Source organism: Meles meles, chromosome 10, assembly GCF_922984935.1.
Source record: "Meles meles chromosome 10, mMelMel3.1 paternal haplotype, whole genome shotgun sequence".
Taxonomy (NCBI): Eukaryota; Metazoa; Chordata; class Mammalia; order Carnivora; family Mustelidae; genus Meles; species Meles meles.
In genome coordinates this window covers 81,924,626-81,951,673 of record NC_060075.1, presented here as the reverse complement: position 1 = coordinate 81,951,673, position 27,048 = coordinate 81,924,626, and the positions used below count along the sequence as shown (strand labels likewise).

Genomic DNA, 27,048 nt, shown 5'->3' with positions numbered 1-27,048 from the left:
ATGACCTAATCCTAACCAATTTAAAACTTCAAAGACACTATATCCAAATAAGGTCACATTCTGAGATAATGGGGGGTTCAAAGTTCAACACATATATTTTGGGCAAACATAAGTCAACTTGCAGGTGTCCCAGTCAGGAATTTAAGAAGCAGTCTCACAGGTAATGCAGAAATTAGGATTCTTCCTCACATTAATACTCTGCATAACTTGGTAATTCACAGCTGCTAAAAACTTTAAACAGCTATTGTAGAATATATAGTAAATATCCCATTCCTTAATGCATTTAAAGAAAAGAGTACACCTAGTATATGAATAAGCAAGACCAAGTGTGTCTTTTCTTTTTTATCCCCAAATTTTATCTGAACTAATTAGCTTACATATAGTATAATACTGGTTTAAGGACTGGAATTTAGTGACTCCTCCCTTACATATAACACCCAGTGCTCATCCTAACAAGTGCCCTCCTTAAAGCCCATCACCCATTTAGCCCAGTCCCCACCTACCTCCCTCCACCGACCCTCAGTTTGCTCTCTATCATTAAAAGCATTTTATAGTTTGTTTCCCTCTCTCTTTTTTTTCCTTCCCATATGTTCATCTCTCTGCTTCCTTCATCCCACATATGAGTGAAATCATATGGTATTTCTGTTTATCTAACTAACTTATTTCACTTAACATAATACACTCTAGCTCTACCCACATCATTGCAAATGGCAAGATTTCGTTCTTGTTGATGGCTGAGTAATATTCCATTGTGTATATAAATACACCACATCTTCTTTATCCATTTGTCAGTCAAAGGACAGTTGGGCTGCTTCCATAGTTTAGTTACTGTTGATAATGTGGACCAAGAGTTTCTTGATCACTGTGCTTTTTTGAGAATAGATCTACAATCCAGACATATGTTTAGAAGTTTATATATACTCAAATATCTCTACTGTGTATCACATTATACAATAATAGTAAACAATCTAAATTTCCTAATGATGTCACCATATACCGGATTACACGCGAAGACCTACTGGTGAAACTGCCTGAGCACAGGGTATCCACATAGTTTGTTATCCGAACCTGGATATTTTTGAGAGTGAAAGGGCATTGTTAGTAATCAGGCAGGACAATAGGCAGAAACCCAAAAGGTCCAAATAAAACCCAATATGACAGCAAACAAACGGAAGAGCTGAGCTGAAATAAAATGAGGTAGGTCAGAATAGATTTCACCATGTTTCTGTAGTACAGAAAATGAAAGGCAGTGATTATTTTGCTCATGTATTAATAATGAGCATCCCCCAAAAAATGAGAAAAATATGTAGAAATGCACCAGATTTTCCATACAGTAAGAGCACAGTATTTTTTTTTTTAAGATTTTATTTCTTTGAGAGAGAGAGAGAGAAAGAGAGCACAAGCGAGGAGAGGAGCAAAGGGGGAGGGAGAGGGACAAGCGGACTCCACACTGAGTATGATGCCGAATGTGGGGCTCGATCTCACAACCCTGATAACATGACCTGAGCCAAAACCGAGAGTCAGACACTCAACCGACTGAGCCATCCAGGTGCCCCAGTATATTTTTACTTTTGTTAATAAAACGATATGTACAAAAAAAGGTATCATAGAGAGCACAATATAAAAAGGAGACACTAATCACATAAAAGTGGGTTTTTCTGGCATCTCCTAAGTCAATCAGTAGAATGGATCCAAAATACTTCAAGAGCCCCACTTAAGCCAATCAACTGAAGAGGTAAAATATTGTATTATTTCTTTGCAGCCAGAAGAAAAAGAAGCAGAGAAATTACTTTTTGATCAAATAAAGGAAAAAGATTGCCATGGACCATTCTGAGTTTTCATTTTCCCTCATGTAATAGCATTCGCTCCTAACCAATGTAGACAGCGCTCGCTGGGATTACCGTGTCAATGCTACACCACTTTATGTTGTCATTCTTGTAAGTGCACTGTCCTCAAAGAGAATAAGCCAGCATGTAGCTGTTCTCCACTTACAGAAAGTCAATGAGCAGAAACACCTGGTATTCTTTTCATGCTCATCAAGATATTTTTGGTATATGATCAGCTCAGGCAAGCCCTATAAAATTTCAGAGCCACCCATAAGATGGAACACTACACAATACACCTTAGTAGTACAGTGAGCTCACCCCAATAGTGTTCTTTTTGTTTTGGGGTCTCTGTTAATTGTTTCCCTCTGAAAAAATGGAGCACTTTTAGCCAAGAAAACCTTCATTAGTTTTCTATGTAGCTTTCCCAGGTGAAACAAACACCCCTAGCAAGAATGTGTGTGTCCATGTTAATTACAGTTTGCCCACAGGCCACCCTGGCAAGTGTCCAGCATTTCTCCTCTCTACAAAGCATTTTATGCAGTGTGCACAAGGACAGGATGGATTGTCTCATTTCCGCTCCAGACCCAGCAGGAAAGAGCAGACACCAGGACGCTTCTGTTAAAGACATGTTTCACTGCGAAATTTTCCTTCAGGAAATTCACAGATCTCCAGGAACAGGGGAATTGTACCCCGGTACATTTGACTATACGTTAAATAATTACACTTCCTGCTTCACAAGGCACTAAATTTAACAGCTTAATTTAGAAAATATTTTGAACTAGCCAATTTACCTTTTTTAATAGCATACTTATTATCAGGGATTAATGAATAAAACTCACTGATGTGACAAAATGTTACTGAAATGGAAACACCACATAAGTATTATGAAATTGAGCCAGAAATAGACAGCACTGGCAACAGGAACACATATCATGGGCCAATTCATTGTTCAGATTTCACTTAGATCAGTGGTTCTTAACCAGGGGTGATTTCATACCTCAGGAGACATCGCACAATGCCTGAAGACATTTTTTACTGTCATGACTTGGGGATGGGCTGCGTGGGCTTCTAAGAGATAGAAACCAAGGTACACTAAGTAAATATCCTATAAAGCACAGGACAAGCCTTCATTACAAAGAACGGTCTGTCTGAGAATGACAAATACCATCTGATTTCTCTCATACGTGGAATTTAAGGAACAAAACAGATGAACGTAGGTGAAGGGAAGGAAAAGTAAAATAAGATAAAAACAGAGAGGGTGGCAAAGCATAAAAGACTCTTAACTATAAGAAACAGAGAGTGGCATAAGGGGATGGGGTAACTGGGTAATGAGGAGTAGGGAGGGCATCTGAAGTAATGAGAACTGTGTGTTAGATGCAACTGATAAAGTCTATCTCTGAAACTAATAATATCCTATACATTAACTAAAGTGAATTTAAATTAAAAATTTTTTAAAAAGGGAGGTGGGGTTGGGAGAGGGGTGGGGGGTTATGGACATGGGGGAGGGTATGTGCTATGGAGAGTGCTGTGAAGTGTGTAAACCTGGTGATTCACAGACCTGTACCCCTGGGGATAAAAATACATTATATGTTTATAAAAAAATAAGAAATAAATATCTACTTATAAAAAAAATTTTTTTTAAATAAATAAACGAACAAATAAAAAATGGTCTGGTCCAAAATGTCAATAATGCCAAGCTAGAGAAACCCATCCTGAAATTATGCAGCAAAATTAGCAGCTTGGTATAAATTCCACATGATATGGGGTGCCTGGGTAGCTCAGTGGGTTGAAGTCTCTGCCTTCGGCTCAGGTCATGATCCCAGGGTCCTGGGATCGAGCCCCACATTGGGCTCTCTGCTCCGCGGGGAGCCTGCTTCCTCCTCTCTCTCTCTGCCTGCCTAGTTGTGATTTCTCTCTGTCAAAGAAATAAAAATTTAAAAAATAAAAAAAATAAAGAAGAAACCCAGTTCTGCCTCTTAAAAAATGCTAGACTATCTTCTTTGAAAAACACTACAAGGAATGATTGCTTTAAGTGTTTTGAGATCCTGTTTCCTTATTCTAAACAACAATTTTGCAGAGCACTTGCCTTTGATAAATTTGTATTATGTTTTATGTGGAGTCAATTTTCAACCTTCAATTCAGAATGACACAAGATAGAAAAATCAGAGTACAAAAAGAAATCAAACCACACTTTCCTCTCATGTTGGTTATATCATGTAGTTCTTTAAGTATAGAACTCAATTATTCTCTACAATTCTTTAAGTGCACGTCCTTGAAAACATCTTTGTCCCTCTTATCCTAATGGTCTGCCCTTCTTAATCTCCTACACTGGCATTCTACTACCTGTAATTTTATAAAACAGCACTCCTGTTTAACTGTTATAAAATACCACACAAACCCACAGTAGTTCTTTACTGGCCATGCTTGGCTTTATTACCTCTCTATCTGTGCTATTGATAGCTACCAAAAATGATGACTTTTTTACAATAATATCTGATATTTAAGGAATAGAATCTGAAGTTAGACAGAAAACCCTAAGACTGAATAGTAGCAGTTACAAGACCGAAGAGAACTATAGAAATACAAAAATATCCCCTCCTTAAAAATAAGGTCTGCATTGATACGGTCTATGCATTAGAGACTCATCTGTGCTCAGCTCTCCTTCAAATGATATCTCTAGAAAGGTTCTGTTTACTCAGCAGGTTGGGAAGTAAGAGTTCCTCTTAGGTTTGTTTGGTTGCTTGTTGTTGTTTTAAGAGAGTAGGAGGTCTGAAATCATGGATGGAACATAAAAGCAGGAATTTGATGAGCCAAGGAAGAGCCTGTGGGCACTTGATCCATGAGGAAACAAGTCAATATTGTGGCAAAGTACAGGGAAAGAAAGGCAGATGGACACAAAACTACATTTAACCCAGTTGGTGACTACCTCCTACACTACTAAATGTAATGACCATGTCACTTCCACGGTGCTCACCAGGTGGCAGGTCTAGCTCAAAATTAATCAGATCAGGTATGAATAAATATGCCTTAATTTGAAATCTAACAGAAGATGGTCATGGGGCGCCTGGGTGGCTCAGTGGGTTAAAGCCTCTGTCTTCGGCTCAGGTCATGGTCCCAGAGTCCTGGGATGGAGACCCGCTGGATGGAGCCTGGTTCCCTCCCCCGCTGCCCCCCCCACCCCGGGGCCCCTGGCCTGCCTCTCCGCCTACTTGTGATCTCTGTCTGTCTGATCTTTATCTTTTTAAAATAAATAAATAAATAAAGATGGTCGGGGAAAGAGGACAAATAACCCGAAGATTTTCATTTCTCAAAACCATCAAATGTCAACAGAATAATCTCATAGATAATTTGGAGATAACACCTTGGCCTCATAAAGATTACATGAAGCAACAAAGGTTTTTGTGCCTCATCCATATATAACCCTTAAACCTATTTTCTCTCCCTGTTGCTCTGCGTGGTTCTAAGAAAAAGGCCTCACCAAACCCTAATCAAACCTGCTCACAAAGAAGATAATACTTTATTTTTTTATTATTTTTTTAAAGATTTTATTTATTTATTAGAGAGAGAGAGAAAGGACAAGCAAGGGTAGGGGCAGAGGAGAGAGAGTGAATTTCAAGCAGACTCCCCACTGAAGGTGGAGCCTGACACAAGGCTCGATCCCAGGACCCCGGGATCATGACCCGAACTCAAGGCAGATGTGTAACTGACTGAGCCACCCAGGCGCCCCAATAATACTTTATTTTTAGACATAAAGTTTATAAGACAATGACATCTGGTTCTAAATTCTCGCCCACATTTCTGGCCAAATTGCAAATGCATGAAATTAAATTGAAACATTCATATATGAGGATCACCTTGCCAAGATGTTTTAAATGATGTGCACATAAGATTCATAACAGCTACTAATTTATTGTAATAATTAACTGTAATGGTTACCAAGATGTTGGACTATTTCTATTGGTAAAATTTCAGCAGATTTCTCAAATCCTGGTCTTTCTCATGCTCTAAGTTACCATTCTCTTTCTTAAAGGCGATACTCAAACTACATAGAAATAGCCATAATTTCTAGTATTTAAGACCCATGAAATTATGTTATAATGGAATTTATCAATAAGGTTTTTTGTTTGTTTGTTTGTTTTTGGTGAGCTTATCCTGAAAATCACTTAGAAGTGTGAGCTGCTATGGAAGGGTTAGCAGGAGTTTGTTTAGCAATGTCAATATGAACATTGTTCTTGGCTTCCCATCCTACGTATTAGCTGGGAGATACAGCACCTTTATAAAGAGTTGTTAAATTCAATTAGTTTTAAATGACCCACTAAAGAATTGAGTAAGGACACTTCAAGGGATTCTTAAAATACATAATTCTGGGGTTTTTTTAGAAAATTAGTTTATCTCAATAATTGGGAAAAACTGAAAGTCCTTGAGACAAGCGTTCAGGAATAAATGTACAGTGATAGATATAACTCAGAAGAGACTGCATAGAATGGAATAAGATAAAGAACAGATCATCTTATTTTACCAGTCTATGGCTAGAACTTCATATGTTTTGGTTTCGTTAGATAAAAATCCTACAATTTGAGAACATCTTTAGCAAAGGTTGTCAGAAAAATCTCTAGCTGAAGCTGGAAAAAATAACCAAACCTTGATCAAAAATCAACAATTTCTTTTCATACATTATAATTTCAAAGTACACAAGTACCTAAGGAGAAATCGCAGTCTACAAAATGAAAAGATTCTGCAATTCTTACTATTTACTAAGTGAATATTTGAGCCATTCTTTGAAAACTTTTAATTGCCTTTAAGAGAATCATATTGTTTGAAACAGATGTTTTTCAATACAGTGAGAATGTTTATACTTTTCTATTTTGGCAGACACTCTGAGATGTGAGGTATCTATGGAGATTTTTTTTTTTTTAAGATTTTATTTATTTATTTGACAGACAGAGATCACAAGCAGGCAGAGAGAGAGAGAGAGAGAGGAGGAAGCAGGCTCCCCGTGGCGCAGAGAGCTGGATGTGGGGCTTGATCCCAGGACCCTGGGATCATGACCTGAGCCGAAGGCAGAGGCTTTAACCCACTGAGCCACCCAGGTGCCCCTCTATGGAGATTTTTTATATACCCTCAGCCTCACAGGCCAAATACACTTTATACAGATTTTTTTTAAAGTGGGAGGGGAATCAACCTGCCTCAGGTATGTATTAAAATGTTTTCATCTTGATTCTGGGACATAAGATATTTGTGGAGTAACAACACTGGATCCATCTGTTTCTTGAATATATCCAAGAATCCAACAAAAAGGATTAGCTACCTTCCTATTAGCTCTGATTTACAGAACTAAATCAGATAAAGAATATGTCGTCTTCCCCTTTACTGCAATACCAAAATATCTGCTCTGCCAAAGCCAGTGTTTTGGCTAATTCGAATAGTAAATGTTCTAAGGAGAATACACAAAAAGTCAAATTTGCTTATTAGTGACATAAAATTCTAAGAAACTATATACCATGTAGCAATCTGAAACAGGCAACCTTTTAAACCAAAATATTATGCTTATTTTGAGGAACAAGTCCATAGCTACCCAATAGCCAAAATAAAAAAAGTAGGTCATGTCACTTTAAAAAATGATTTAACTTCAGGGACGCCTGGGTGGCTCAGTGGGTTAAAGCCTCTGCCTTCTGCTCAGGTCATGATCCCAGGGTCCTGGGGTGGAGCACTGAGCTTTCTGCTCAGCGGGGAGCCTGCTTCCTCCTCTCTCTCTGCCTGCCTCTCTGCCTACTTGTGATTTCTGTCAAATAAATAAAATCTTTAAAAAAAAATGATTTAACTTCAAAATCTATTTTTTAAATGCCATTGTTAAATTGCAAACAGCCATTTAGTTACCTTAAACCCCAAACCAATTAAATCAGTGTTACTCAAATTGTACTCTGCAGATATGGTTCAAGGAAAACTATAGAAATGGAGAGTGTTTGAACATGTTTGTAATAGTTTAAAAAAGTAATGTCATGACCATTTAACCTAAAAACAAAGCCGTATCTTTTTAAACTGCATTTTCCCACTGATTTTCACTATATTTTACAAAAACCAACAGCTGCAATGGCTACAAAATTTACCCCCCCTCCAAAAAAAGAATCAACTCTATTCCTTTAGCACAGTTAGTGTGAAAAGCACTGCATTAGACAATTACTCTGGCCGGAATCCCCTGGTGTTAGCAAATTAATTAGTGCTAGATATATAACAAGAGAAATCCTGAACAAATCAGGCAATCAGCAGTACCTCCCAAATGAAATGAGCAAGGGAGTACCGTATGCAGGATAGTAGCCCCCCCCCTTAAAGGTAAACTTACTGAGTACCCAGTACTCAGGTATTGTGAAGAAGCATTTTATGATCATCTTCCTCTTTGAAAAGCAGAAGTCATAGCTAAATCTATTCACTGAATAGGAGAAATTATACATGGATGCTTTCAGTTACATATAAACATTTCTGGATTAATACTTTATGATTAGGGCATTAGTTAGAAACATTACCATTCCATATCGAGATGTATTAAAAATATGCTGATTAGGATTTGAGAAAACCACCTAAGTTTATACAAGCAGGGAAATGCAAATAATTTCAGGAGACCTAAGATTTCATGAAGTATAAGCCTTAACTCAGAAGTAACCTAATCCTTTATATTTCAAAAGAACTGTCTTACAATTTTCCACACACTTATTGACAATAATTGTGTAAACTGGCTTAAAAATGGCATAGAGAATTCTTTCTTTTGCAGAGGGTGAAAAGTTCAGCTAAACGAGTTGTTAATGAGCTATTCTAATTCACTTTCCTTACAGGATGGATCAGAACCAATGCAAAAAGCACAGTTTGCCTGGAGGCAAGACGATAGTTCATCTATTTCCAAGTATTTCCAAAGTTTGTGAACATCTAAAGTGGGAAAGAAACGAGTATCCTATTTTCTAATTTTGGCTGTTTTTATGACTGCCTTACAGTAAAACCTGTGAAAGGAAGGATTCTAAGTTGGTTGCCGTGTATCCTCTACTCTCCTACAGAGGGGGTCAGACATGTGATTATGAAGGGACATGGCTCCCGTGGAGAGGCTGTTGTGTTGGCAAAGGTGAAGGGATTCTATAGATACAAGTAAGATCTCAAACTGCTTGATTCCTAGTTAATCAAAAGAGATTATCTTGGGCGTTCTCTTTATTTTTTTAAAGGTTTTCTATTTATTTATTTGAGAGACAGAGAATGAGCAGGGTGGGGGGACATAGGAAGAGAGAGACACACACAGACTCCACACTGAGCAGGGAGCCCGACACAGGGCTCCTTCCCAGGACCTGGAGATCATAACCTGAGCTGAAGGCAGATGCTCAACTGACTGAGCCACCCAGGCACCCCTCGGGCATTCTGTGCAATCAGCTGAAAGTTGTTAAGAGAGACTGCCCCCCACCCCCCAACAGAGAGATTTTCCTGCCGTCCTTGAAGAAGTGAACCACTCTGTGAGAGAAAACGAAGTGAGTGGCCTCTAGGAGCTGAGAACAAATGGAAACAGGGAGGAGGTACTCCTACAACCACAAAGATGTGTGAACAACCACATAAGCTTAAAAGAGGAAAAGAGAATAACCCAAGAAGGGAGAGCAGGCCAGTCAACACTCACCGCAGCCTTGTGAGGCCCCGAGCAAAGGATCTAGATAAGCCATGGCTAGACTCCTAACGGAGAAAATGGTGAGAAAATGCACGCTGTGTGAAACCACTAAGTTTGTAGTAATATACTACACAGTATGAAAAACACCAAATCGAAACAAATAAATGAACCTAGACAAGGGATTCATATCTATCCATCTTCATGTAAAATGCCTTTATGAAGATACTGTCTGGTTTGCTTTCATTTAAATCGGTGGTCAGTGCTCAATCCCTTTTATGTAATTTGATTCAAATCTTCTTGGCATACATGCTGAGAATTTAACAGGTTTCCTGACTTCTCTCATTTAATCACTAGGAGGAAAGCTAGTCAACTGGGCAGGCACACACACACACACACACACACACACACACACACACACCTCTGAACTTTAAGATAATATGATGAGCTTAAATACAAATTCTTCTTGAAAAATTATAATTTATATTTTTCACAGTATGATATGATTGAGTTATACTGTTTGTTTGTTTTTTTAAACACTTCATGATAGGGGCATCTGGGTGGCTCGGATGCTTGGGTGGCCGACTCTGCTTCAGCTGGGCTGGTGGTCTGGGGGTCCTGGAGTCAAGCGCCGTGTCAGGCTCTGCACTTGGTGAAGGGTCTGCTTGGGAGTCTCTCTCTCCCTCTGCCCGGCTCCCTCTGCCCATCCCCACCCCAAGCAAGTGCATTCTCTCTCTCTCTCTCCCCCCACACAATAAATGAATGAATCTAAAAAAAAAAATCCATATTAATTTATCCCTCAAGGTAAAATATGATATATTTATCAATAGTCTTACAAGCGGGAGAGGAGCACCATTCTATGTTATACATAGTATCACAATTATTCCTGGTGCGGTGTGAGAGTTACTAGCTTCAGATAATTTGCAACAATTACTAAAAATATAGTATCAAGAGAGAACATCTATAGGACTTCTTTCACAGAACAAATTCATCAGGCAGACAATGAACCACTAACATTGTTCTTCTGTACACAAGAATGCTACATCACTAACTTCATTACATTTTTCTTAATATGCCCCTCAACCAGATATAGAAAGAAGCCTGGTACCATACTATGCTTTAGTGCAATTTAGGGGTAGCACACAGTATCAGAAAGCACAGAAAACATCAAACTTCAGTAAGATCAGAAGAGAGAAAACTGAAATACGGGGGTGGGAGGTGGCATCTTTTCCAAAACATACCCACAGGCACTGAAGTACTTGAGTACCTAGAAAGATCTAGTTTCTGTTCAACAGACACACTATAATACCAAGTTGTTAGGAAATAGTTAGGTGCTGAGCAATTAGGTGTCAGAAGGTCCTAAAGCCAGGAATTCTTCCTCAGGTCCCACATTATTAGTGGGAACCTAAGTCACCTGACTCCACGAAAGTCTCTTGCTTCTAATGAAATTATATTCATTCGGTGCTTTCTATGTGCCTTCGCTTTACATGAATTCACATTCTTCATTCTCCAAACCTTGAGGAGGTTTTACCAACCATTCAAGTTATCCAGTTAATAACTGGATAGCTGAGCTCTGAATCCACACTTTCAACCAACCTGGCAAGTTCCATGAGAGAATTAAGCCGTAATGCTCCAAAGCAACCATTCACTTAAGAAGTAACTTCTCGGGGCACCTGGGTGGCTCAATGGGTTAAGCCTCTGCCTTTGGCTCAGGTCATGGTCTCAGGATCCTGGAATCGAGCCCCAAGTTGGGTTCTCTGCTTAGCAGGGAGCCTGTTTCCCCCTCTCTCTCTGCCTACTTGTGATCTCTTTCTCTGTGTCAAATTAATTAATTAATTAATTAATTAATTAATTAAAAAAATCTTAAAAAAAAAAAAAAGAAGTAACTTCTCTGTGCTTCAAGAATGGTACCTGTTACGAGCCACTTCTGAGAGACCTGAGAAATAGTCTCTCAAATCACTGGCAGGGGGTTCCGCGGTTCCAATGAAGAAGCCTGGTTAGAAAGGCTGAAGCACACCACAGATGAGCACTTTTTGAAACGCAAGAACTTGGTAGTCAGGGCCAAGAATAAAACTTTAATGATACTTAGCATGAATCCAACATCCAAATTCATTTAAAATACAAGAGATCTACATGTCTCGTGAGGAACCTGTTTTAATGTGGTAAGCTGAGAAGGTCTGGTCCCCACCCGCAGCTGTCGCAGCTCATCAAGTGAGGTACAACCCAACGTCAGGTGACCGACACAAAGCGTGAGGAACCATAAGTCCAGCCTCAGGACACTGAACAAGTTCTGGGTTAGGTTTAACATAGTCCTCCCATTCCCAAGCCCACTTCAGCAAAGGCTTTCCCCCAATGCTCTGATCTATACAACATGAACAGAGTAAGAGATTATTTAGAAAAATCAAGTAATCCCTAATAATGTCCATAGACTGCCCTAGGAGTAAATTAAAACTGGGAGGAAAAACCTTCAGTTCTCCTGGTTTTGAAGTAAATGGGATGAAAGAAACTAATGGTTTCCACCCTTCACTCCGTAAATTCAGGGGGAATATACACACACCAGGACTTGATGGCTTCTCATCTAAGCCTCAGAATTTCCCTAAGAGGTATAGAGTATGATTTCCCTTTTACAGAGCATGAAACTGCAACTCAGATGAACTTCCCACGATTACACAGATTGTATCAGAGGCAGGCTTTAACCTTCACGTTACCTGACTCAAAACTCTGTTTCCTTCGACCATACCAGAGTGCCTACTTTGAGTCCCTGGGACTTTCAGAAGACAGACTAGTCTGGTTCTGGCTTTGCTCAAATGTCTATCAACATGCTTCCGAGCAACTTTCAGAGGCAAGTGCGACAATACGGAATCACCGTGAGGTTTGGAAGATGAGAAAGAGTGGGATCCATGGGACTCAAAGCTGACCAAAAATTAAAACTATAATCAGCAAGCATACATCCTATCCCAACGGTTTTGATGCTTCAATTGCTCCTAAAAAAATTTGAAATCCTTCATATGTATGACAGCACTTCTGGGTATTAGGAAGCACTTTCAGCTTTTATAATGTCTTCTAAATATACATTCTACATCCATGTAACACATCTGAATCTAATAAAGTACACGTTACTAAAGTTTTATGATTTTCATTTCATATAAATTATGTTTATATTATATACAATATTTACATAAGTATGTTTACATGTTTACAGATGTTTAATATGTGTAATATATATCATTCTAATATATCATTATGTGTATGTAATAAATATAAATATGGAATATATTTATGTAATTATGTATGTAATAAATATAAATATGGAAATATATTTGTTATTATATAATATATTATTATTATGAAATATATATACCATATTTATATGCAGCATATAAATATGATTCCTTGCAATTATTTAGGGTGGGGATGCAGAGGAAACAGAAAAAAGAAAGAAAAATACAGATTCTGAGCAGCTTGTTGATACCGGGTTTTAGATCCCTGTGCATATTATAAAAATGGAATTCCAGGGGCCAATCTACTTCACTTGTAGAAAAACCCAGAAAGGGTGGGACCAAATCCAAGGCTTGAAATCCTCAAACCACCCCTCTGTCCTGGTCATTTACACCCAGGGACCCAGCTGGCTTTTAGACAACACACAGACAGGTTGTGTCACATCTGATAATTTAAGGAGATGAATGACCTCATCTAATTATCAAACATGGTTTGCTCTGTGATGAGTTACCATTCCCCTATGTTTATTTATTACCATAGAGTATTAATATAAATTTTAAACAATTACTCACCAGCAGACCTTAACACCATGTATCAATCCCCTGGGAACTCAGCTCCCCATGCACAATAAACTTTCCCTCATGAAAATTAATCCTGATTTCTACATGTATATTGACAGAAAAATCAGGTGTTTGGAGAGACACCCAAGCATTCTGCATGTCTAATTTAGAGCAGTCTGCCCACCCTCCATTGTGCCTATCCTCCTGAGGCTTCACATGGCCCATTTATTTATCTCTCCTAACACTTCTGTGAATGCAAATTTAAGTCAATTCTAATATAATGTCAAGACAACGAAGGGTTTGGTATTTTTAAAGTGACAAACATCATAAGAATCTTGCACATTCCTTTCCGTGGCAAATGTCAAGATGACTGCCATAAAAATGCTGGTCCTTGGCTCTTGAAAACGAGCAGCTTCAATGGCATCCCCAAGTTGTACTACTCATGGGTCTTGTTCTTAATGCACATTTTCATCTAAAACATTGCTCTCCTCCAGGAATCAATTAGATGTGTGCAGTAGTAATTTTATTTAGGTGTTTTATTTCTACCAACAAAAGATGAGAGTCTGTGGCAAGCTGACCTCCATTTATACCATAAAGGGTGGGCTTAAGTGAGTGTAACTAATCAAGCTGGATGAGTCAAATGAAAATTGGTCTTTTTCAGTAGGCTCTTGGCAGATTTTTACCAACTTCTGCGTTGGTTGCTAAAAATGCAACTGGCCTCGATTTTACTCCTCTGTGCTCACCCAATTTGTAGGGTTGTCTGAACTCATTTCTATAAACATCATGGCCACATTGCTTTATTAACTTTCCAAGAGTCTGTCTCAAAGCTGAAAACTCACATCTGTGTTTGAATATGAGACGTTATCAGCAAAGGATGGCTTTTTAAAAATAGATTCAACTTCCTAGGGCACAGTTCTCAGACAACAGGTGTTGGCTGAAATGTCAAGATAAAACACATCAATTCTTTCGTGGTTCTGCTGTCTTCGTGGTCCCTTTTAGGACACGGGTTGTGTCCTGAACCCCGAGACAGAACACTTCACTCTCACTAGTCCTTTCATTTCCGCTTTAGGATTAAAGGCTACACAGGCCTAGGAAGAGATATTTCTCAGGTCTGCTAAGTGTTCCTTTGCCCATTCATTTCAGGCTTTTCTAATGGCCTGAGTGATATATTAGCACAAGAATCTAGCTCACTAAACCTCAGTCATCAATTCATGATCTCTGGAAGACAGAAAACTCACCAAGTGGTACAAATAATAAAGTCTGCCCGTTAAACAGTCCTGCAAATTTCCCCATGCATCCTCTCCTTTGATCCTTATAATATAACACTGTGATTCAAGATTAAGTTAATATTATCCTTGTTCTGCAGATGGAGATATTGAGAGTTGGCTCTGCTCTGCTTTACAATGATGCCTCTTTGCACTTGACTCCATGGCTGGACTATGCAGCCGTCCACAACAGGAGCAGGTGGGAGGGTGGAGGCCAGCACACGGGGCTCGGAGCTTGGGCCATAACAGGACAGCAAATACAGCAGGTAGGGGTTGGATTCTGAATCAATCTGCTTGGGATCAAATTTTTCGGTCCTAAGAAAATTCCAAAAATTTCTTCATACTCTAAAGTTAACTTTCCTCATCTATAAAACAGGGAAGATAATAATACCTCTCTTAGGGGACCCGCTTGAAGGTTCAATGGCTTAAAAAACACACCGTGTTAATTCCCAGCACTTGGCATACACCAGCAGCTGCAATTGATCAGAAAGCAAAATTATAATCATTGGAAGATGGCTGTTCGTAATTACTAGTGTCCGGACATGCTACGGGAAAGATATCAACATAGACTCAAGTACACTGTGAATACCTACAAGAGAGAAAATGAGTAAAGTCGCAAAAGGGAAACAAACTGTCCACTCTTCCTGTCTGACTCTACTCATCTCTTTTTCCACACTGAGCTGGGACCAGTGAGATCAAGACTGATTCTTAGATCCACTGGCATTTGCGATCCAAGCCATTCATTTGGTCATCTTGGACACTCAGGGAACCACTGTGATGGCAGCTGCCAGTCATTTCCAGATCTTCAGGAGACCTGAGATGCCTTTGTAAGGAGTGAACAGGGACAGGCTTTGCAGGAATATTCTGTCTGTCGGGGTTTGCAATCTTATCAACCTCATTGTTTTGTTTTCTTGACAAAGATCTGTTGCAATTCAAATTTCTGCCCTGTGCTGAAGATCCGATATGGGGTCGGTTGGGTGGGAGCACTTACAGGGTGGGGCAGTAAACTACCCCAATCTGCCAAATAACAAATAAATTGTGTTACTGGCCAAAGAAAGAACTATTTGCTCTTTTTTTTTTCTCCTTTTTACTGATATCTTGCAACATCTACCTACCACAGACATATGCACATATTAAAACCTGCAAAACTACACAGACCTTCATGGTAATCCGTCCAAAAAAAAAAAAAAAAAAAAAAAAGAAAGAAAAAGAAAAAGACAGAAAGGAACCAAACGTTGCTGTCCAAAGGGAATATAGTGATAAACTAGAATTTTGTTACTATCAAGTCAAGAAAGACTCTAGTTGGTATAACTCAAAATTTGAACATTGCTAATGTATATGTATTACATTTCTGAATCACGTCATTCCTTCTTGAGAATGGAATCTGTAATCTGGAGCATTCCTTCAAAAACATCTCCAGCAAATTAAAAGTGTGTCTATCCTGTTCTCCAACCATCTGCTTTAATTCTCAAGGCTGTTTCATATTTCAGAAGTTACTTTGTAAGACATTGTTCTTCCTCTTGATCCCTTTCTCACCTGCCTCCGTCAGAACATTCTCCCATCAATCACGGCCTCTCTCGGCTCTTTCATCTCTGCCATTTGGCCTTCTCCCTCTGATAAGCCCAAATCTCTGGTCTGGTAACACTTACCTAGTTGTCTCTACAACCTTCCCCACCCTCCACAAGCCTTTTTCTAAGAACTGTCTCTTGCTCTACTCATGTAGGGCCTCCCCGGGAGATGGTACCAACATGTGCAAGAGTCCAGGCAACCAGAGTCCTTTTTACCAACCCCATCTCCCAGTCACAACTGAACGGGCAATAGATGGCGATCGGCCCATATTCAGAGTATCGACATACCTTGTTTAGGAGACTATGTTTTGGACTAGGATTCTAGTCTCAAACTGATTCAGAACTTCAGTGGAGAAAATGTAAGCCCTCACAGCCATTCAGTAAACACTGGGAGGCAGAGAAAACTGATTTGCAGACACGGAGAGGAAGGAAGACTTAGGCAAAGAAAACCAGAGACGGGAATGAGAGATGATCCTGATGGCAGTTCCACCCCCTTCTGCAGCTGTTGGCACATGCTTGACCTTAACTCCCACGAGGGATCCTCCCTCCAGCCACTACCACTAAAAAATATTTCCCCTTTTAAGATAGTCCTATGGGTTTTTACTATGTACAATCCAAATTGCTTGATAGAACTCTTTATTCTGTAAGCAAAAGAATGCCAAATCCCTTAAACTTCCTTTCTGAACAAATTCTCTCCATCTCTCCTCACATTGCAAAATGCCTTTAAAGTACCTGCACTTGCTGTTATAACGCCACCGGCTACCAACTCCTCAAGGCACCGAAACCACACTTCCTTCTGCAACACTCTACTGGAACTGTTCTCTTACATTATCCAAGTCCCCTTCAAATACCTATTTCTAACGGCCTAACAGTCACCTACAGAGATCCTGCAAACTCAAGATGTCCATCAGTGAAACTACTAGTACTTCCACCATTCCTCCTGTGTTCTCTAGTCTACCAAGTTCAATGTAGCCTGGTTCACCTGACAGGCTCTTAGAATCATCTCTGACTCATCTCTTCCTGATTCCCCAAATCCCACCACCAACAGCACCTGGAATTTTACTTCTGCCTTATGTTTCCCATCTGCTCTGCTCTCCCCTCACCACTATTCTTTTTTGGACCTTGGGCATCTCTCGCTCTGGGAACGCTGCAATGGTTTACTAATGGCTCTCCCTGTCTCCACTTCAATGACTGGCTCTCTTGAATCTATCATCTACATATTGTGATTCAACACGTATTACTTTTCCTTTTTTAATTTTAAAAAACCCTAGGATGAAGGCCAACATTGTTTGAATATGCAGAGCTGGACTACCACAAACGTCCACATGCTGTCCCTCCCCCACTTCAGGTCTTATAAAATTACAGCCCTGATGCAAACATTTTACAACCCAGACTCAAACCCAGCAACATCTCTTCCCATCTGGAAGCCCTATGCCTAATACAAAATAGATGGTTTTTCTTCAACATGCTATGTGCTTTTCCTTAGTCATGCTCTGACAGATCCCTGGCTGCTTTATAGCAGGTTTGGAGATGTAAATGTCTTCCTTGGGGACTCTCTTCCTCACTTTGGATATTCTGCATGTAGTTCAGTGCACTACATAATTTACACTGAATACCAATACCTGCGTTAATTGTTAAATTACATGTGATGTTAAAAATACTTGAATCAATAAAAATACATTATATGTTTATAAAAAATAAGAAATAAAAAAGTTACATTTAAAAAAATACTTGAATCAAGAGACATTTTAAAAAAAGACAGCGCAAATTAAAACATAACATGTACTATGTACTACTCAGAGGTCCGAAGCCTACCTACCTGCAAGGTATTTCATTCTAATTGTCATCTAATTGAAGAAATTTACTTCTAGAATTTTTCTTGATGATCAGCACTTACGCTTTTAATAAAGTGTTATACTAATATCTCTTATCTAATTAACCATTATCCCAAGGTTTTCTTTAAAAAGAGTTATGTTTAATTGCTTCTATATTTTGAGATCTTGACAACTGTATGGTCTTTGATTTCTAAGGTGAATGCCCATATTATAAATATTTAGGTCTCTATAAATGAATATGTTCAGGAAACATAATTTCCAGAATAGCCACGCTCTGTTGGCAAGTGGGGGGGAGGGAAAGAAATTTAAAAATTACCAGTAGCCCCTTTAGCATTCTTAATGTAAATTCGTACCACATGTAAATCGGAAAGCTCCTTTGTCTGCCCCTAGTACCCATGCATCATTTCTCATGGCATTTTCACCACAACATCTCTTGATGGCTTTTCTAAAACAGATTTCCTAAGTGTGCCTAAGCCCATTTATTTTACTGAGCCATTCTTCCTTTAACCCTCAAAATAAGACATCATTAATGTCTAAACGTCCCTTTCTATAGCCTGACAGTAGGCACCTTAGACAGAGAACAATTTTATTAGCTCTTTCTCCTCTTTCCCCTAATTATCCCCCATAGTAGGTGGGAAAATGTCAAAAGAAACAACTGTCTAGACTGTTTGACAATTTTGGTAGAAGTGTTGATCATGTATTACAGATTTTTCTGCGCATCAAAATCCCTCAACAATTTCCCTATAGAGACAAACGTCCGAGGATAAGAGAAAGGCCCCTGAAACAGTCAAAGAAGATTCAAGCAAAAAGGTCCTGAGGTCTGGTCACAGGTCACTTGGTAGAAAACAAAGCAAAAACTCCCCATCTGATCTGATGTTAGAGACGAAAAATAATAAATCATGATTAAGAGTAAATGCATAGGTGTATGAAAGACAGAGAAGTAGCAATTAATTGTTTGAATAAAAGAATACAGGAGTTATTTTTCCGGTTTGCCCAGAGACAACTATAATAAATTTTTAATGACCCAGGAAAAAGAATTTTCAAATTGACAGTAAGATCATCCCCAAATCTGAAGCCTTTAAAATGGGCAACACCATTATTACCCATTGCCATCATTTCTACTTTCAGTTGTTCTTCCATTTATGATACAGAATTTTAAATGTATCCTAATTTTTTTAATCCAGCAGAAGCATATGGTTAAAAAAAAAAAATCAGCAGAAGCAAATGTTAAAATAACATTTAGCCAGAAATATCCCGCATTCATATTCAAAGAGAACTTTAAATATTGCTTCATATGTAACAACCTGATCCTGCATTATTGAAATTAACTGTAAAAGTGTGCCAGTTCGTTGAGGCCACAATATCAATCCTTTCCTTGTTTATGATCTCGTTAAAATCTGTATAAATGGCAATTTAAAGGAGCAATAATACTGAGTTACTACAAATTATATAAACCTGTAACCGAAATCTAACAGTTTATATTTTACAAATAAAATTTTTAAAACTGTTCATATTTATACTTTACTCCTAAAGCATGTCACACCAAATATGTTTAATTCTCACAAATTTCTAAGTATCCCAGATCTAATGGCCAAAATAAAATCCGCTTAGTACGCAAAGGTCTTTTAATAGGTGCCCAACATTTCAAAAGCAGTAGTTTCTTTCCCATACTTATTTTGCTAAAAAGATGGCAAAATCATACTTTGTTACTCATCAATTATGTTAACAACTCATCTCTATAGGACCTGAGCATTTCAAGCTACTTATGTGTACCATATCTCATTTGATTCTCTTCACAAATTATTCTGAAACGCTAGTGTTATAAAAATATTTTCAAAGAGATTCAACCACGAAAAACAGATGTGGATTGGCAGCAATCTTCAAGCATACATGACTGTTAATAAACTTACCTCACTGACATTTTTCTACCCTAGCAAACCACTTGAAGAAGGTTAAAAGAAATACATGTGTGTGCATGCACGGATAAATCGATACATAAGAAGAAAATATCACCTAATAAATAAAATACTATAATACAAAGTAGACGAACTACCTATTTATGCAATGTTAATATTTTAGACCCTGAAGGAAAAGGTAAATAGATTATTTTTACAAAGTACTACCATTTTTATTTCAATTAACACTGAAGTCAATTGCCTTTTTCTTTCAAATCTGTCCACAATATGACACAATGAATTTCATCATTTGGGACACATACACACACACACACACACACACACACACACACACACACACACACACAAAATCATGCCTAAGCTACATGGTGGACCATCTTGATACAGTTCAAAGTTTACTGGAAAGCAATCCTATGAAAGGCTTGGGGACGTTCATGGTACTACACATAAACAACACATGGAAAGAAAAAGTGGCTGACACTGTATGACACAGTGTCTGATGCACACTATGAGCCTTAAGGAAATGAGGACGGATGTGATAGAACAGAGCTCCTTCCCCACGGTGAACAGCTTACAGGCTTTTCTGAAATACTACAACAATACTACTACAAATGATGGACACTTTAGTAGTAACAAAATGTTACTTTTGTAGAAATACTGAAACAAATTCTGACTTTTTTTCAAACTCTTATCAAGTATGTTTATGTTGGAACTGATTATGTCTACACAAGTAAAAGACTGAAGAAAATCAACAAATCAGATGATTTCCCTAAAAATACACTTCACTTTATTTTAACCATTTAAGTCTCCAGTTGAAGGTTACAAACAGTTCAAAGACATTTATTAGAAAATAAGGCGTGCATTAAGAAGAACAGATTACTTTCCCGGAAATCTGTATCCGTATTAAAAAACAGGGAAAAGAACAGAAACTTCTGTGTATGTGTTTTATAGACTGATATTCCAGAAAACATATCAATTAAATAACACCTTGTTATGGGTACAATTTTTAACTCTTTAAAAATTCCTAAAAGCATTGTTTTTTTTCCTTACATATAGTTATAAATCTAAACAGTAAATGTGAATACCTAATTTGCGTGTTATGTATATTTTTGCAAAACCTTACAATGTATAAATCCGAGAATGAAAAGCATTTTATTATTTTTTTTAATCAATGTTGGAGAAATAATAGAAAAGTGTCTGTACAGCCAAGTTTCTTTGAAGAAAAAGAGTGGTAAAGTTTCTATTTTCAGAATGAACAACTTGCTATAGATTTTAATTTTAGATGCACTTATTAAATTATAATTAAACTAGTAAAAGCCATACTAAAATAATAAAGGTATGTTTTATTTCCTTTTTACAAGCCATAATAAGCTTAGATTCTTATACCTTTCCAAAATGCTTTTTAGATCACTTCCATTACACTCTGCTTAATGCTCATTCAAATGCCAATCCAAATAGCTACACATATATCCGTGTATAAATATTAAGATACCATGTTGCTACTTATCTGAAAAACATACCTACTGTTGCATATTTTAAATATTCACCTGTGGAATAATAGATGTTGTCTTATAGTTAAGCTTATGAGAACAGATTGAAGATCTGAGAAAGGGATTAATTAATGTCATTGTTCTTGGCTTCTAATTTACACTTTTTATCTCATATTTTATCTTAAGACACATTTCCTTATACATGTAGTATGTGAATAGAAATTGTTAAGCCTAATGAAAATAATTATGTCACTTCTATCACGTGAAAAAGATACCCATTCCAATGTTATGACATAAACTTATTTCCTATAGCCTTTAAATATAAATTTGTCTAATAACAGAAAAAAAAATTTATATCTGAAGTATTTAAACCCCAAAGTACTATTCTTTCATGAGATATATCTATTTCCTGTAGATACCTGTAATTCTTATTAATATATGTATCCTATTACACAGTTTATATTAAAATCCCAATATAACAATGGGCTTTCAGCCAATTATTCTAACTGATTGGTGTTATGATATGACTTAGATAGAAGTTTAACCTTAGTAGTAGTTATCACTACAGTGATTTTTTTTTTTAAACCTGTATTTGTAAATAGATTCTAAAATAAAGAGCAACAGAGTTAAGTTAACATTACAATACTGGCTAACATACATATTATTCTGAGTTTTAAAACAGAAGTATTTTCATTTACGTGCTAAGAAATTATTTCTGGAACAAGCTAGAACTCCCTATTTGAAAACTCTATCTTAAACTACCAGTATAACGTGTGCATACTATAACATGAAAATGATGTGATTTCCATTTATATATAAACCAATATGCATTAGGTGGTTGATACCATCTGGCATATTTATGATTCATACTTTATTGAGACAATAATTTCCAAAAGAAAAGCCTAACCTCGCAAAAGAACTGTATCAAAATTCCTTTCTCGGTGGGGGGAGGGGAACCTTGTTATTTTAGTGCTGGGTCTTAGAACAGTTTAACTATACTTAAATCCAGAAGAATATGCTACATGAGGATATATGCTAAACCAGGAAAAATTGAAAAAGAAATTTTAAATGACACATTTGTTTTACTATAATAAAACTTAAACCTTTACTATTACTGTAAACACTACTTAAAAAAATTAAAGCTTTGTATTAGTAATTCTAATTCAGGATTCACTCCAGTGAGTGAACAATTAATTTTATACTGTGTTGATGGCATGTTCTTCTTCTAAAACTACTGATACTGCTTTTTCTTGGGAAAAATAAAATTGTCAAAAAAAAGAATTTATTAATGATTTCCAGAGAAATTTATATAAAGAATATAATAGTTTGCCTTTAATGATACTATAAACTTTGTACTGAGTTTTTTATAAGCTTGAAATTTTTTCCCAACATTTGAGATTTATCATGATAAACACTTGATACCAATTCTTTTCTTCCAAGAAAAGCAAATGGCACACCTTGATAAAATTAACACTGCACTTTTTTAAATTTCATAAAGTGTATTCAGAAACCTAACTAGAAGTACAAATGTCAACTATCATTTCTCTCCTTAGAAGACGGTATTTTAACTTTAGAAATAAATGACTGAAGACACATAAGACTTACACAAATAGCGTTAATGTTACCTACAGGAGACTGACTTAGCTCTACAAACTCTTATATTAAGCTTTCACTCTACAAAATTATTAATGTCTCATATTATTTGAAAATACCTTTAATTCCCACTCTTAAAAAATAAAATTTTATATCCTTTCAAAGGAAAGAAACTGTGGTTTCTCAATTCCTATTTTTCTTCACTATTTATTTTCTTTCTTGTCTCCAGTGAATCTCTGACCATAAACACTAAGCTATTTTAATTTTAGGAAAGCATTTTTTGCAGATGTCCTCACAATAAGGATCTGTACATTAATATTTTATAATGGCATGTTCAGGAATAAAAGGTTGTATTTTGTTGTATCTTTAAAAAGTCAGTTTCACCCAGCGGGGTGAATGATGCATTCCCTCCAAATGAAAGAAATACTGATAAATTGTCAGTTAAAAACGACAGGTTAAAAATATGTAAACTGCACACACCGCCTCCTTTTTAAAGAGCCACTTCTTTATTTGATACAAATGCAAGCGAGTCACTTGAGTTCTCGCTCTATAGGCCAAGCTACAAAAAGAATAAAGAATTCAATCAATAAAAGTGTAATTTCCTAATAAGAGTGAAAAATTTTGAAGCATCTTTAGAGTAATTCTTAGCCTATATATTTCAAAATATCCACTTGGAACATCCTGCCAATTAAAGAAAGATCTACAGATACAGATGGCATTTACCCTTTCTCTTCATCACAAAAAGGATCTGCAATCATTTTTATGGAAGATTATCTAAAAAGGAACGCGACCGTAAATCAAAGACAAAAAATACTCGACACTCCCCTTCTCCGGGTGAGAAAGTGCATCCTTCGGATTCTTGCACTGACACCTAATGTAATAAATACTTTAAGCTGCATCTTAAATAACGCTGCAGGGTTTCAACTGGTAAAGGTTCACTGTTAGCATCCACCCCAAACTCCAGTATTGAGCACGCAGCCAACAAAGGACAGCAAATAATTCCCAACAGCAGAAATACCGGGAAGGCTACCTTGGGCTTTGTTTTTGTTATGTAAAATGCATTAAAGTGACTCATCCATTTAAGATCACCTACTCTTAGAAGCTTTAAAGTAGCTTTAAGGACCAAAATAAATGCTTTCCCAAAATGCCCGAGAGGCTCTTCAGCGCATTTTAAAAACGTGTATATATTTTTATGAGCTACTGACTTTGCTTCTTTTTTTCCAGCCTAAGAGAAAAGAGAATTATTTTTTATTCCCTTCCTGCCGTGTGACTATACAGTTACCTTTAAAAACTCTATTTTCCAGAACAGCTGCGAATTTTTTAAGTTATTTTAGAAATGTGAAAAATAAGAGAAAATTGCAGGCGACTCTGGAAACGTTCTTCCCTCCCTCAAAGAATAGGTTCTATTCATTCTAAGAACGGGAACGGTGTGTCTGCCAGCACTTAGATGCTCCAGATGAAGGATGAGGAGGTTGGATGGCGTGGTCCCGGCACCTGCGAGCCCCGGGAGGGGACAGCACTCGAAGCTGCGTCGAGCGAGCACTCCTCGGTTGAGACTGTCAAGTGCGCCCAATAAATTGGGATCTAAATGAGTTTGGGCACTACAGCAATTAGAGAGCATCCCCCAGGCCATGCGCGGGAGAAGTCCATGCTACCCTGGCAAGCGTGAAATCACCTACTTGTAAAACACCCAAGCAAACACAACTTTTTTTTTTTTTCCTGGACTGGGTTTGAGGACAGCGGAGATCTGGCTGGAAACTTTTATCTCCCCAGGACAGCTAAACTCTTTAAGTGTAAAGAATCCTTCCCGAGACGGGCTGAGGCGCCGCCAGTCGTCCGCGGACGTTTCCCGGGACAGCCCGGCCCCACCGAGACGCCCGAGACGCCGGTTCGGCGCGCGTTCCGGCGGCAAGCGGCGCGCACCTCCCGCTCGGCCTCTCCAGACCGAGCCCAGATCGCTCCCCACCCCCACGGGCAGAAGAGCCCCGCGAGTCGGGAAGCGTCCCCGCGCCCAGCGCCCGCGGCACCCCTCGGCCCGCACTCCCGGCCCTCCCCGGCCCGCCGACTTACGTGACGGCCGAAGGGAACGGCTCCTCCGCCGAGGGGCCGATCAGCCAAGATTGGAAAAGTGTCAGAGTCAAGGCCAGCAGGCAGCCAGCAGCCATCTTCGAGATCGAAGATCAATCCCGCCTCCCTCCCAGCCGGGGGAAGGAACGGTGCTGGAAACCGCGGGAGGAGAAGGCGCCCACTCTGCCCGGACCGCGGACGTCTGGAGAGCGGGCGCGCCCGGGGCCGGGGCGCGGACTGGCGCGGGGGGCGGCAGGGGCGAAACCCGGCGCGAGGGAAGGGGCGGCGGCGGGCGGACCCACTAGCGCGCGTCGGCTGCTCCGCGCCGCGGCTGCCGCGCCTCCGCCGCCATCAAGGGCGACTTTGGAAACAGACCTGGGCGAGTCCGCCGGCGCTCGCGCGCTCTCGCTATCTCTGTGCCTCCCGATTTCCTCCCTGATTTATTCCCCCGATTGCCGGGGGAGCGGGAGGAGGCGGAGGCGGGGGCGGAGGAGGGGTGACGGCGCTGGGGAGGGGGTGGGGGTGGATGCGGGAATGAGGGAATGGCAGGCGGAGAGACTTGTGGCAGGGAGAGGCTCCGTCTGGCTTCTCCGGGCAAGTCAGAGGGAGGTGGCTGGGGGTGGGCAGCAGGAGGGCTGGGCGTCAGAGCAGTCGGGCGGAGACGGGCCCGGAGCAGCCCTCCATACAAGGCAGAGAGGAACTCCCAAAGTCGGCGTCGGCTGGCTCCCGCCGCCCGGCGTGAGGCGGGGGAGCGGACCCAGCCCTGCGGGACTCCCGGGGGACAGCCAGCCGCCCAGCGGGCATCCACAGGCTGGAGAGCTCCAGCCGAGTACTTGGCTTGCGTCTTCGGGGGTTATTTTTGCACAGGCAGGAACGTTCCCCCAGCCCTTCTCCCAGGCGCAGAATCCACTGCCTGCCTAGGAATCGTGGAGAAGTGATTTGACAACAAATGCAGGAGGGGGTTGTATTTGCATTTTAAAGCATCGCTTTCGACTCTACCAGGTGGCACTATTTATTTGCCTCGGAGTGCCAGAGGCTAGAGCCTCAGGCATGGCAGAACGACAGTCGTGCCAGCGGCCCCACGCCCAAGTAGGGCTCACCTGGCGAGGACCAAGCCTCAGGGCCCAGGCTGAGGACTGTCAGAGGAGGACCTGACGCTGTAAAAGCTTTCACCTGCCGTTCGGTAGGACGGAGTGGTGAAGGGACGAATTCTCCTCCCCGGGAGGACAGTGCTGCCAAGGGATTTTTTTACATCCTAGTGAGACTACCTCCAAAAGGTTCAAAACGCCCTGCTTTGGCCACTGGGCTGCTTTGCCTTCATAGGGCTGCTGCAGGAGTGAGTTCCCTTGGTCAATGTGAAAGCACGAAAAGGGTAGGCAGCAGGAACAGGTGGCAGTTTGCGAAATGGACTTAAAATGCAGAGGAGGGATGAAAGGTGGGGGGTAAGAGCTAGGGAGTAGCCATATCAGACCAGTTTCACCTCCACCCCCAGGAAAAGCAGTGGTGGGGCGAGCTGAGCAGAAGGGTCTTGGTTTAGGCCTCTCCCTAGGGCACAGGCCTTCTTCCAGAAAGAAATGGTGTGCCAGTGGTGGAAAGGTTTCCTTGAAAATCTTAAATTCTTAAACCCCCTATAGTAATGTATTGGAGCACGTTTGGCAGGAAGTGAAAAGAATACCATTCCTGATGGGAAAAAATGACCATCCTGCATATGGGTAAAACCTGTAATTATGGGACGGCAGTAAGATTTTTAATTAGCCCCTTTTTTTAGTTTCACCGGGAACTTGTGAAAGGAAAAAGACCCTTATTAATTCAGAATTGATTTTCCAGCTTTCTGAGGGCAGCCTCCCCAAACAGAGAAGACTCATAGTACTTACTAGCAAAAATGTTAAAGTGTATGTGATTTCATGATTCTTGACCCCATGATGTTTCTTCTCCCTTCCTCCTCCTTTTTTGTGCCTTATTTGTTTTCTTTATATTCTCTACATCTCTAGCTTGCACTCTGTTTCTTTCTTCCTATTCTGAGTGGCCTCACAAAAGGCACCCCACCGAGACTTAACTTGGTTTGTTTTTTGCTAAGCA

The 27,048-nt window shown here is 39.5% G+C and overlaps 1 protein-coding gene across 10 annotated transcripts in view; it reads right to left on the bottom strand.

Annotated features, from left to right (window-relative positions):
* Nucleotides 1-25,522, bottom strand: part of CACNA2D1 (calcium voltage-gated channel auxiliary subunit alpha2delta 1) — a 502,406-nt gene extending 476,884 nt beyond the window's left edge. For 5 of the 10 annotated variants that reach the window (XM_046020727.1, XM_046020729.1, XM_046020728.1 and 2 more), the window contains exon 1: nt 24,973-25,520. In XM_046020727.1, coding sequence (XP_045876683.1) covers nt 24,973-25,067 — 95 coding nt within the window. In that variant the 5' untranslated portion in view covers nt 25,068-25,520. Of the gene's footprint in view, nt 1-24,972 lie in introns of all 10 variants that reach the window. The other 5 variants (XR_006820510.1, XM_046020735.1, XM_046020730.1 and 2 more) reach the window with 3 other exon arrangements.
* Between the last annotated feature and the right edge of the window lie 1,526 nt (nt 25,523-27,048).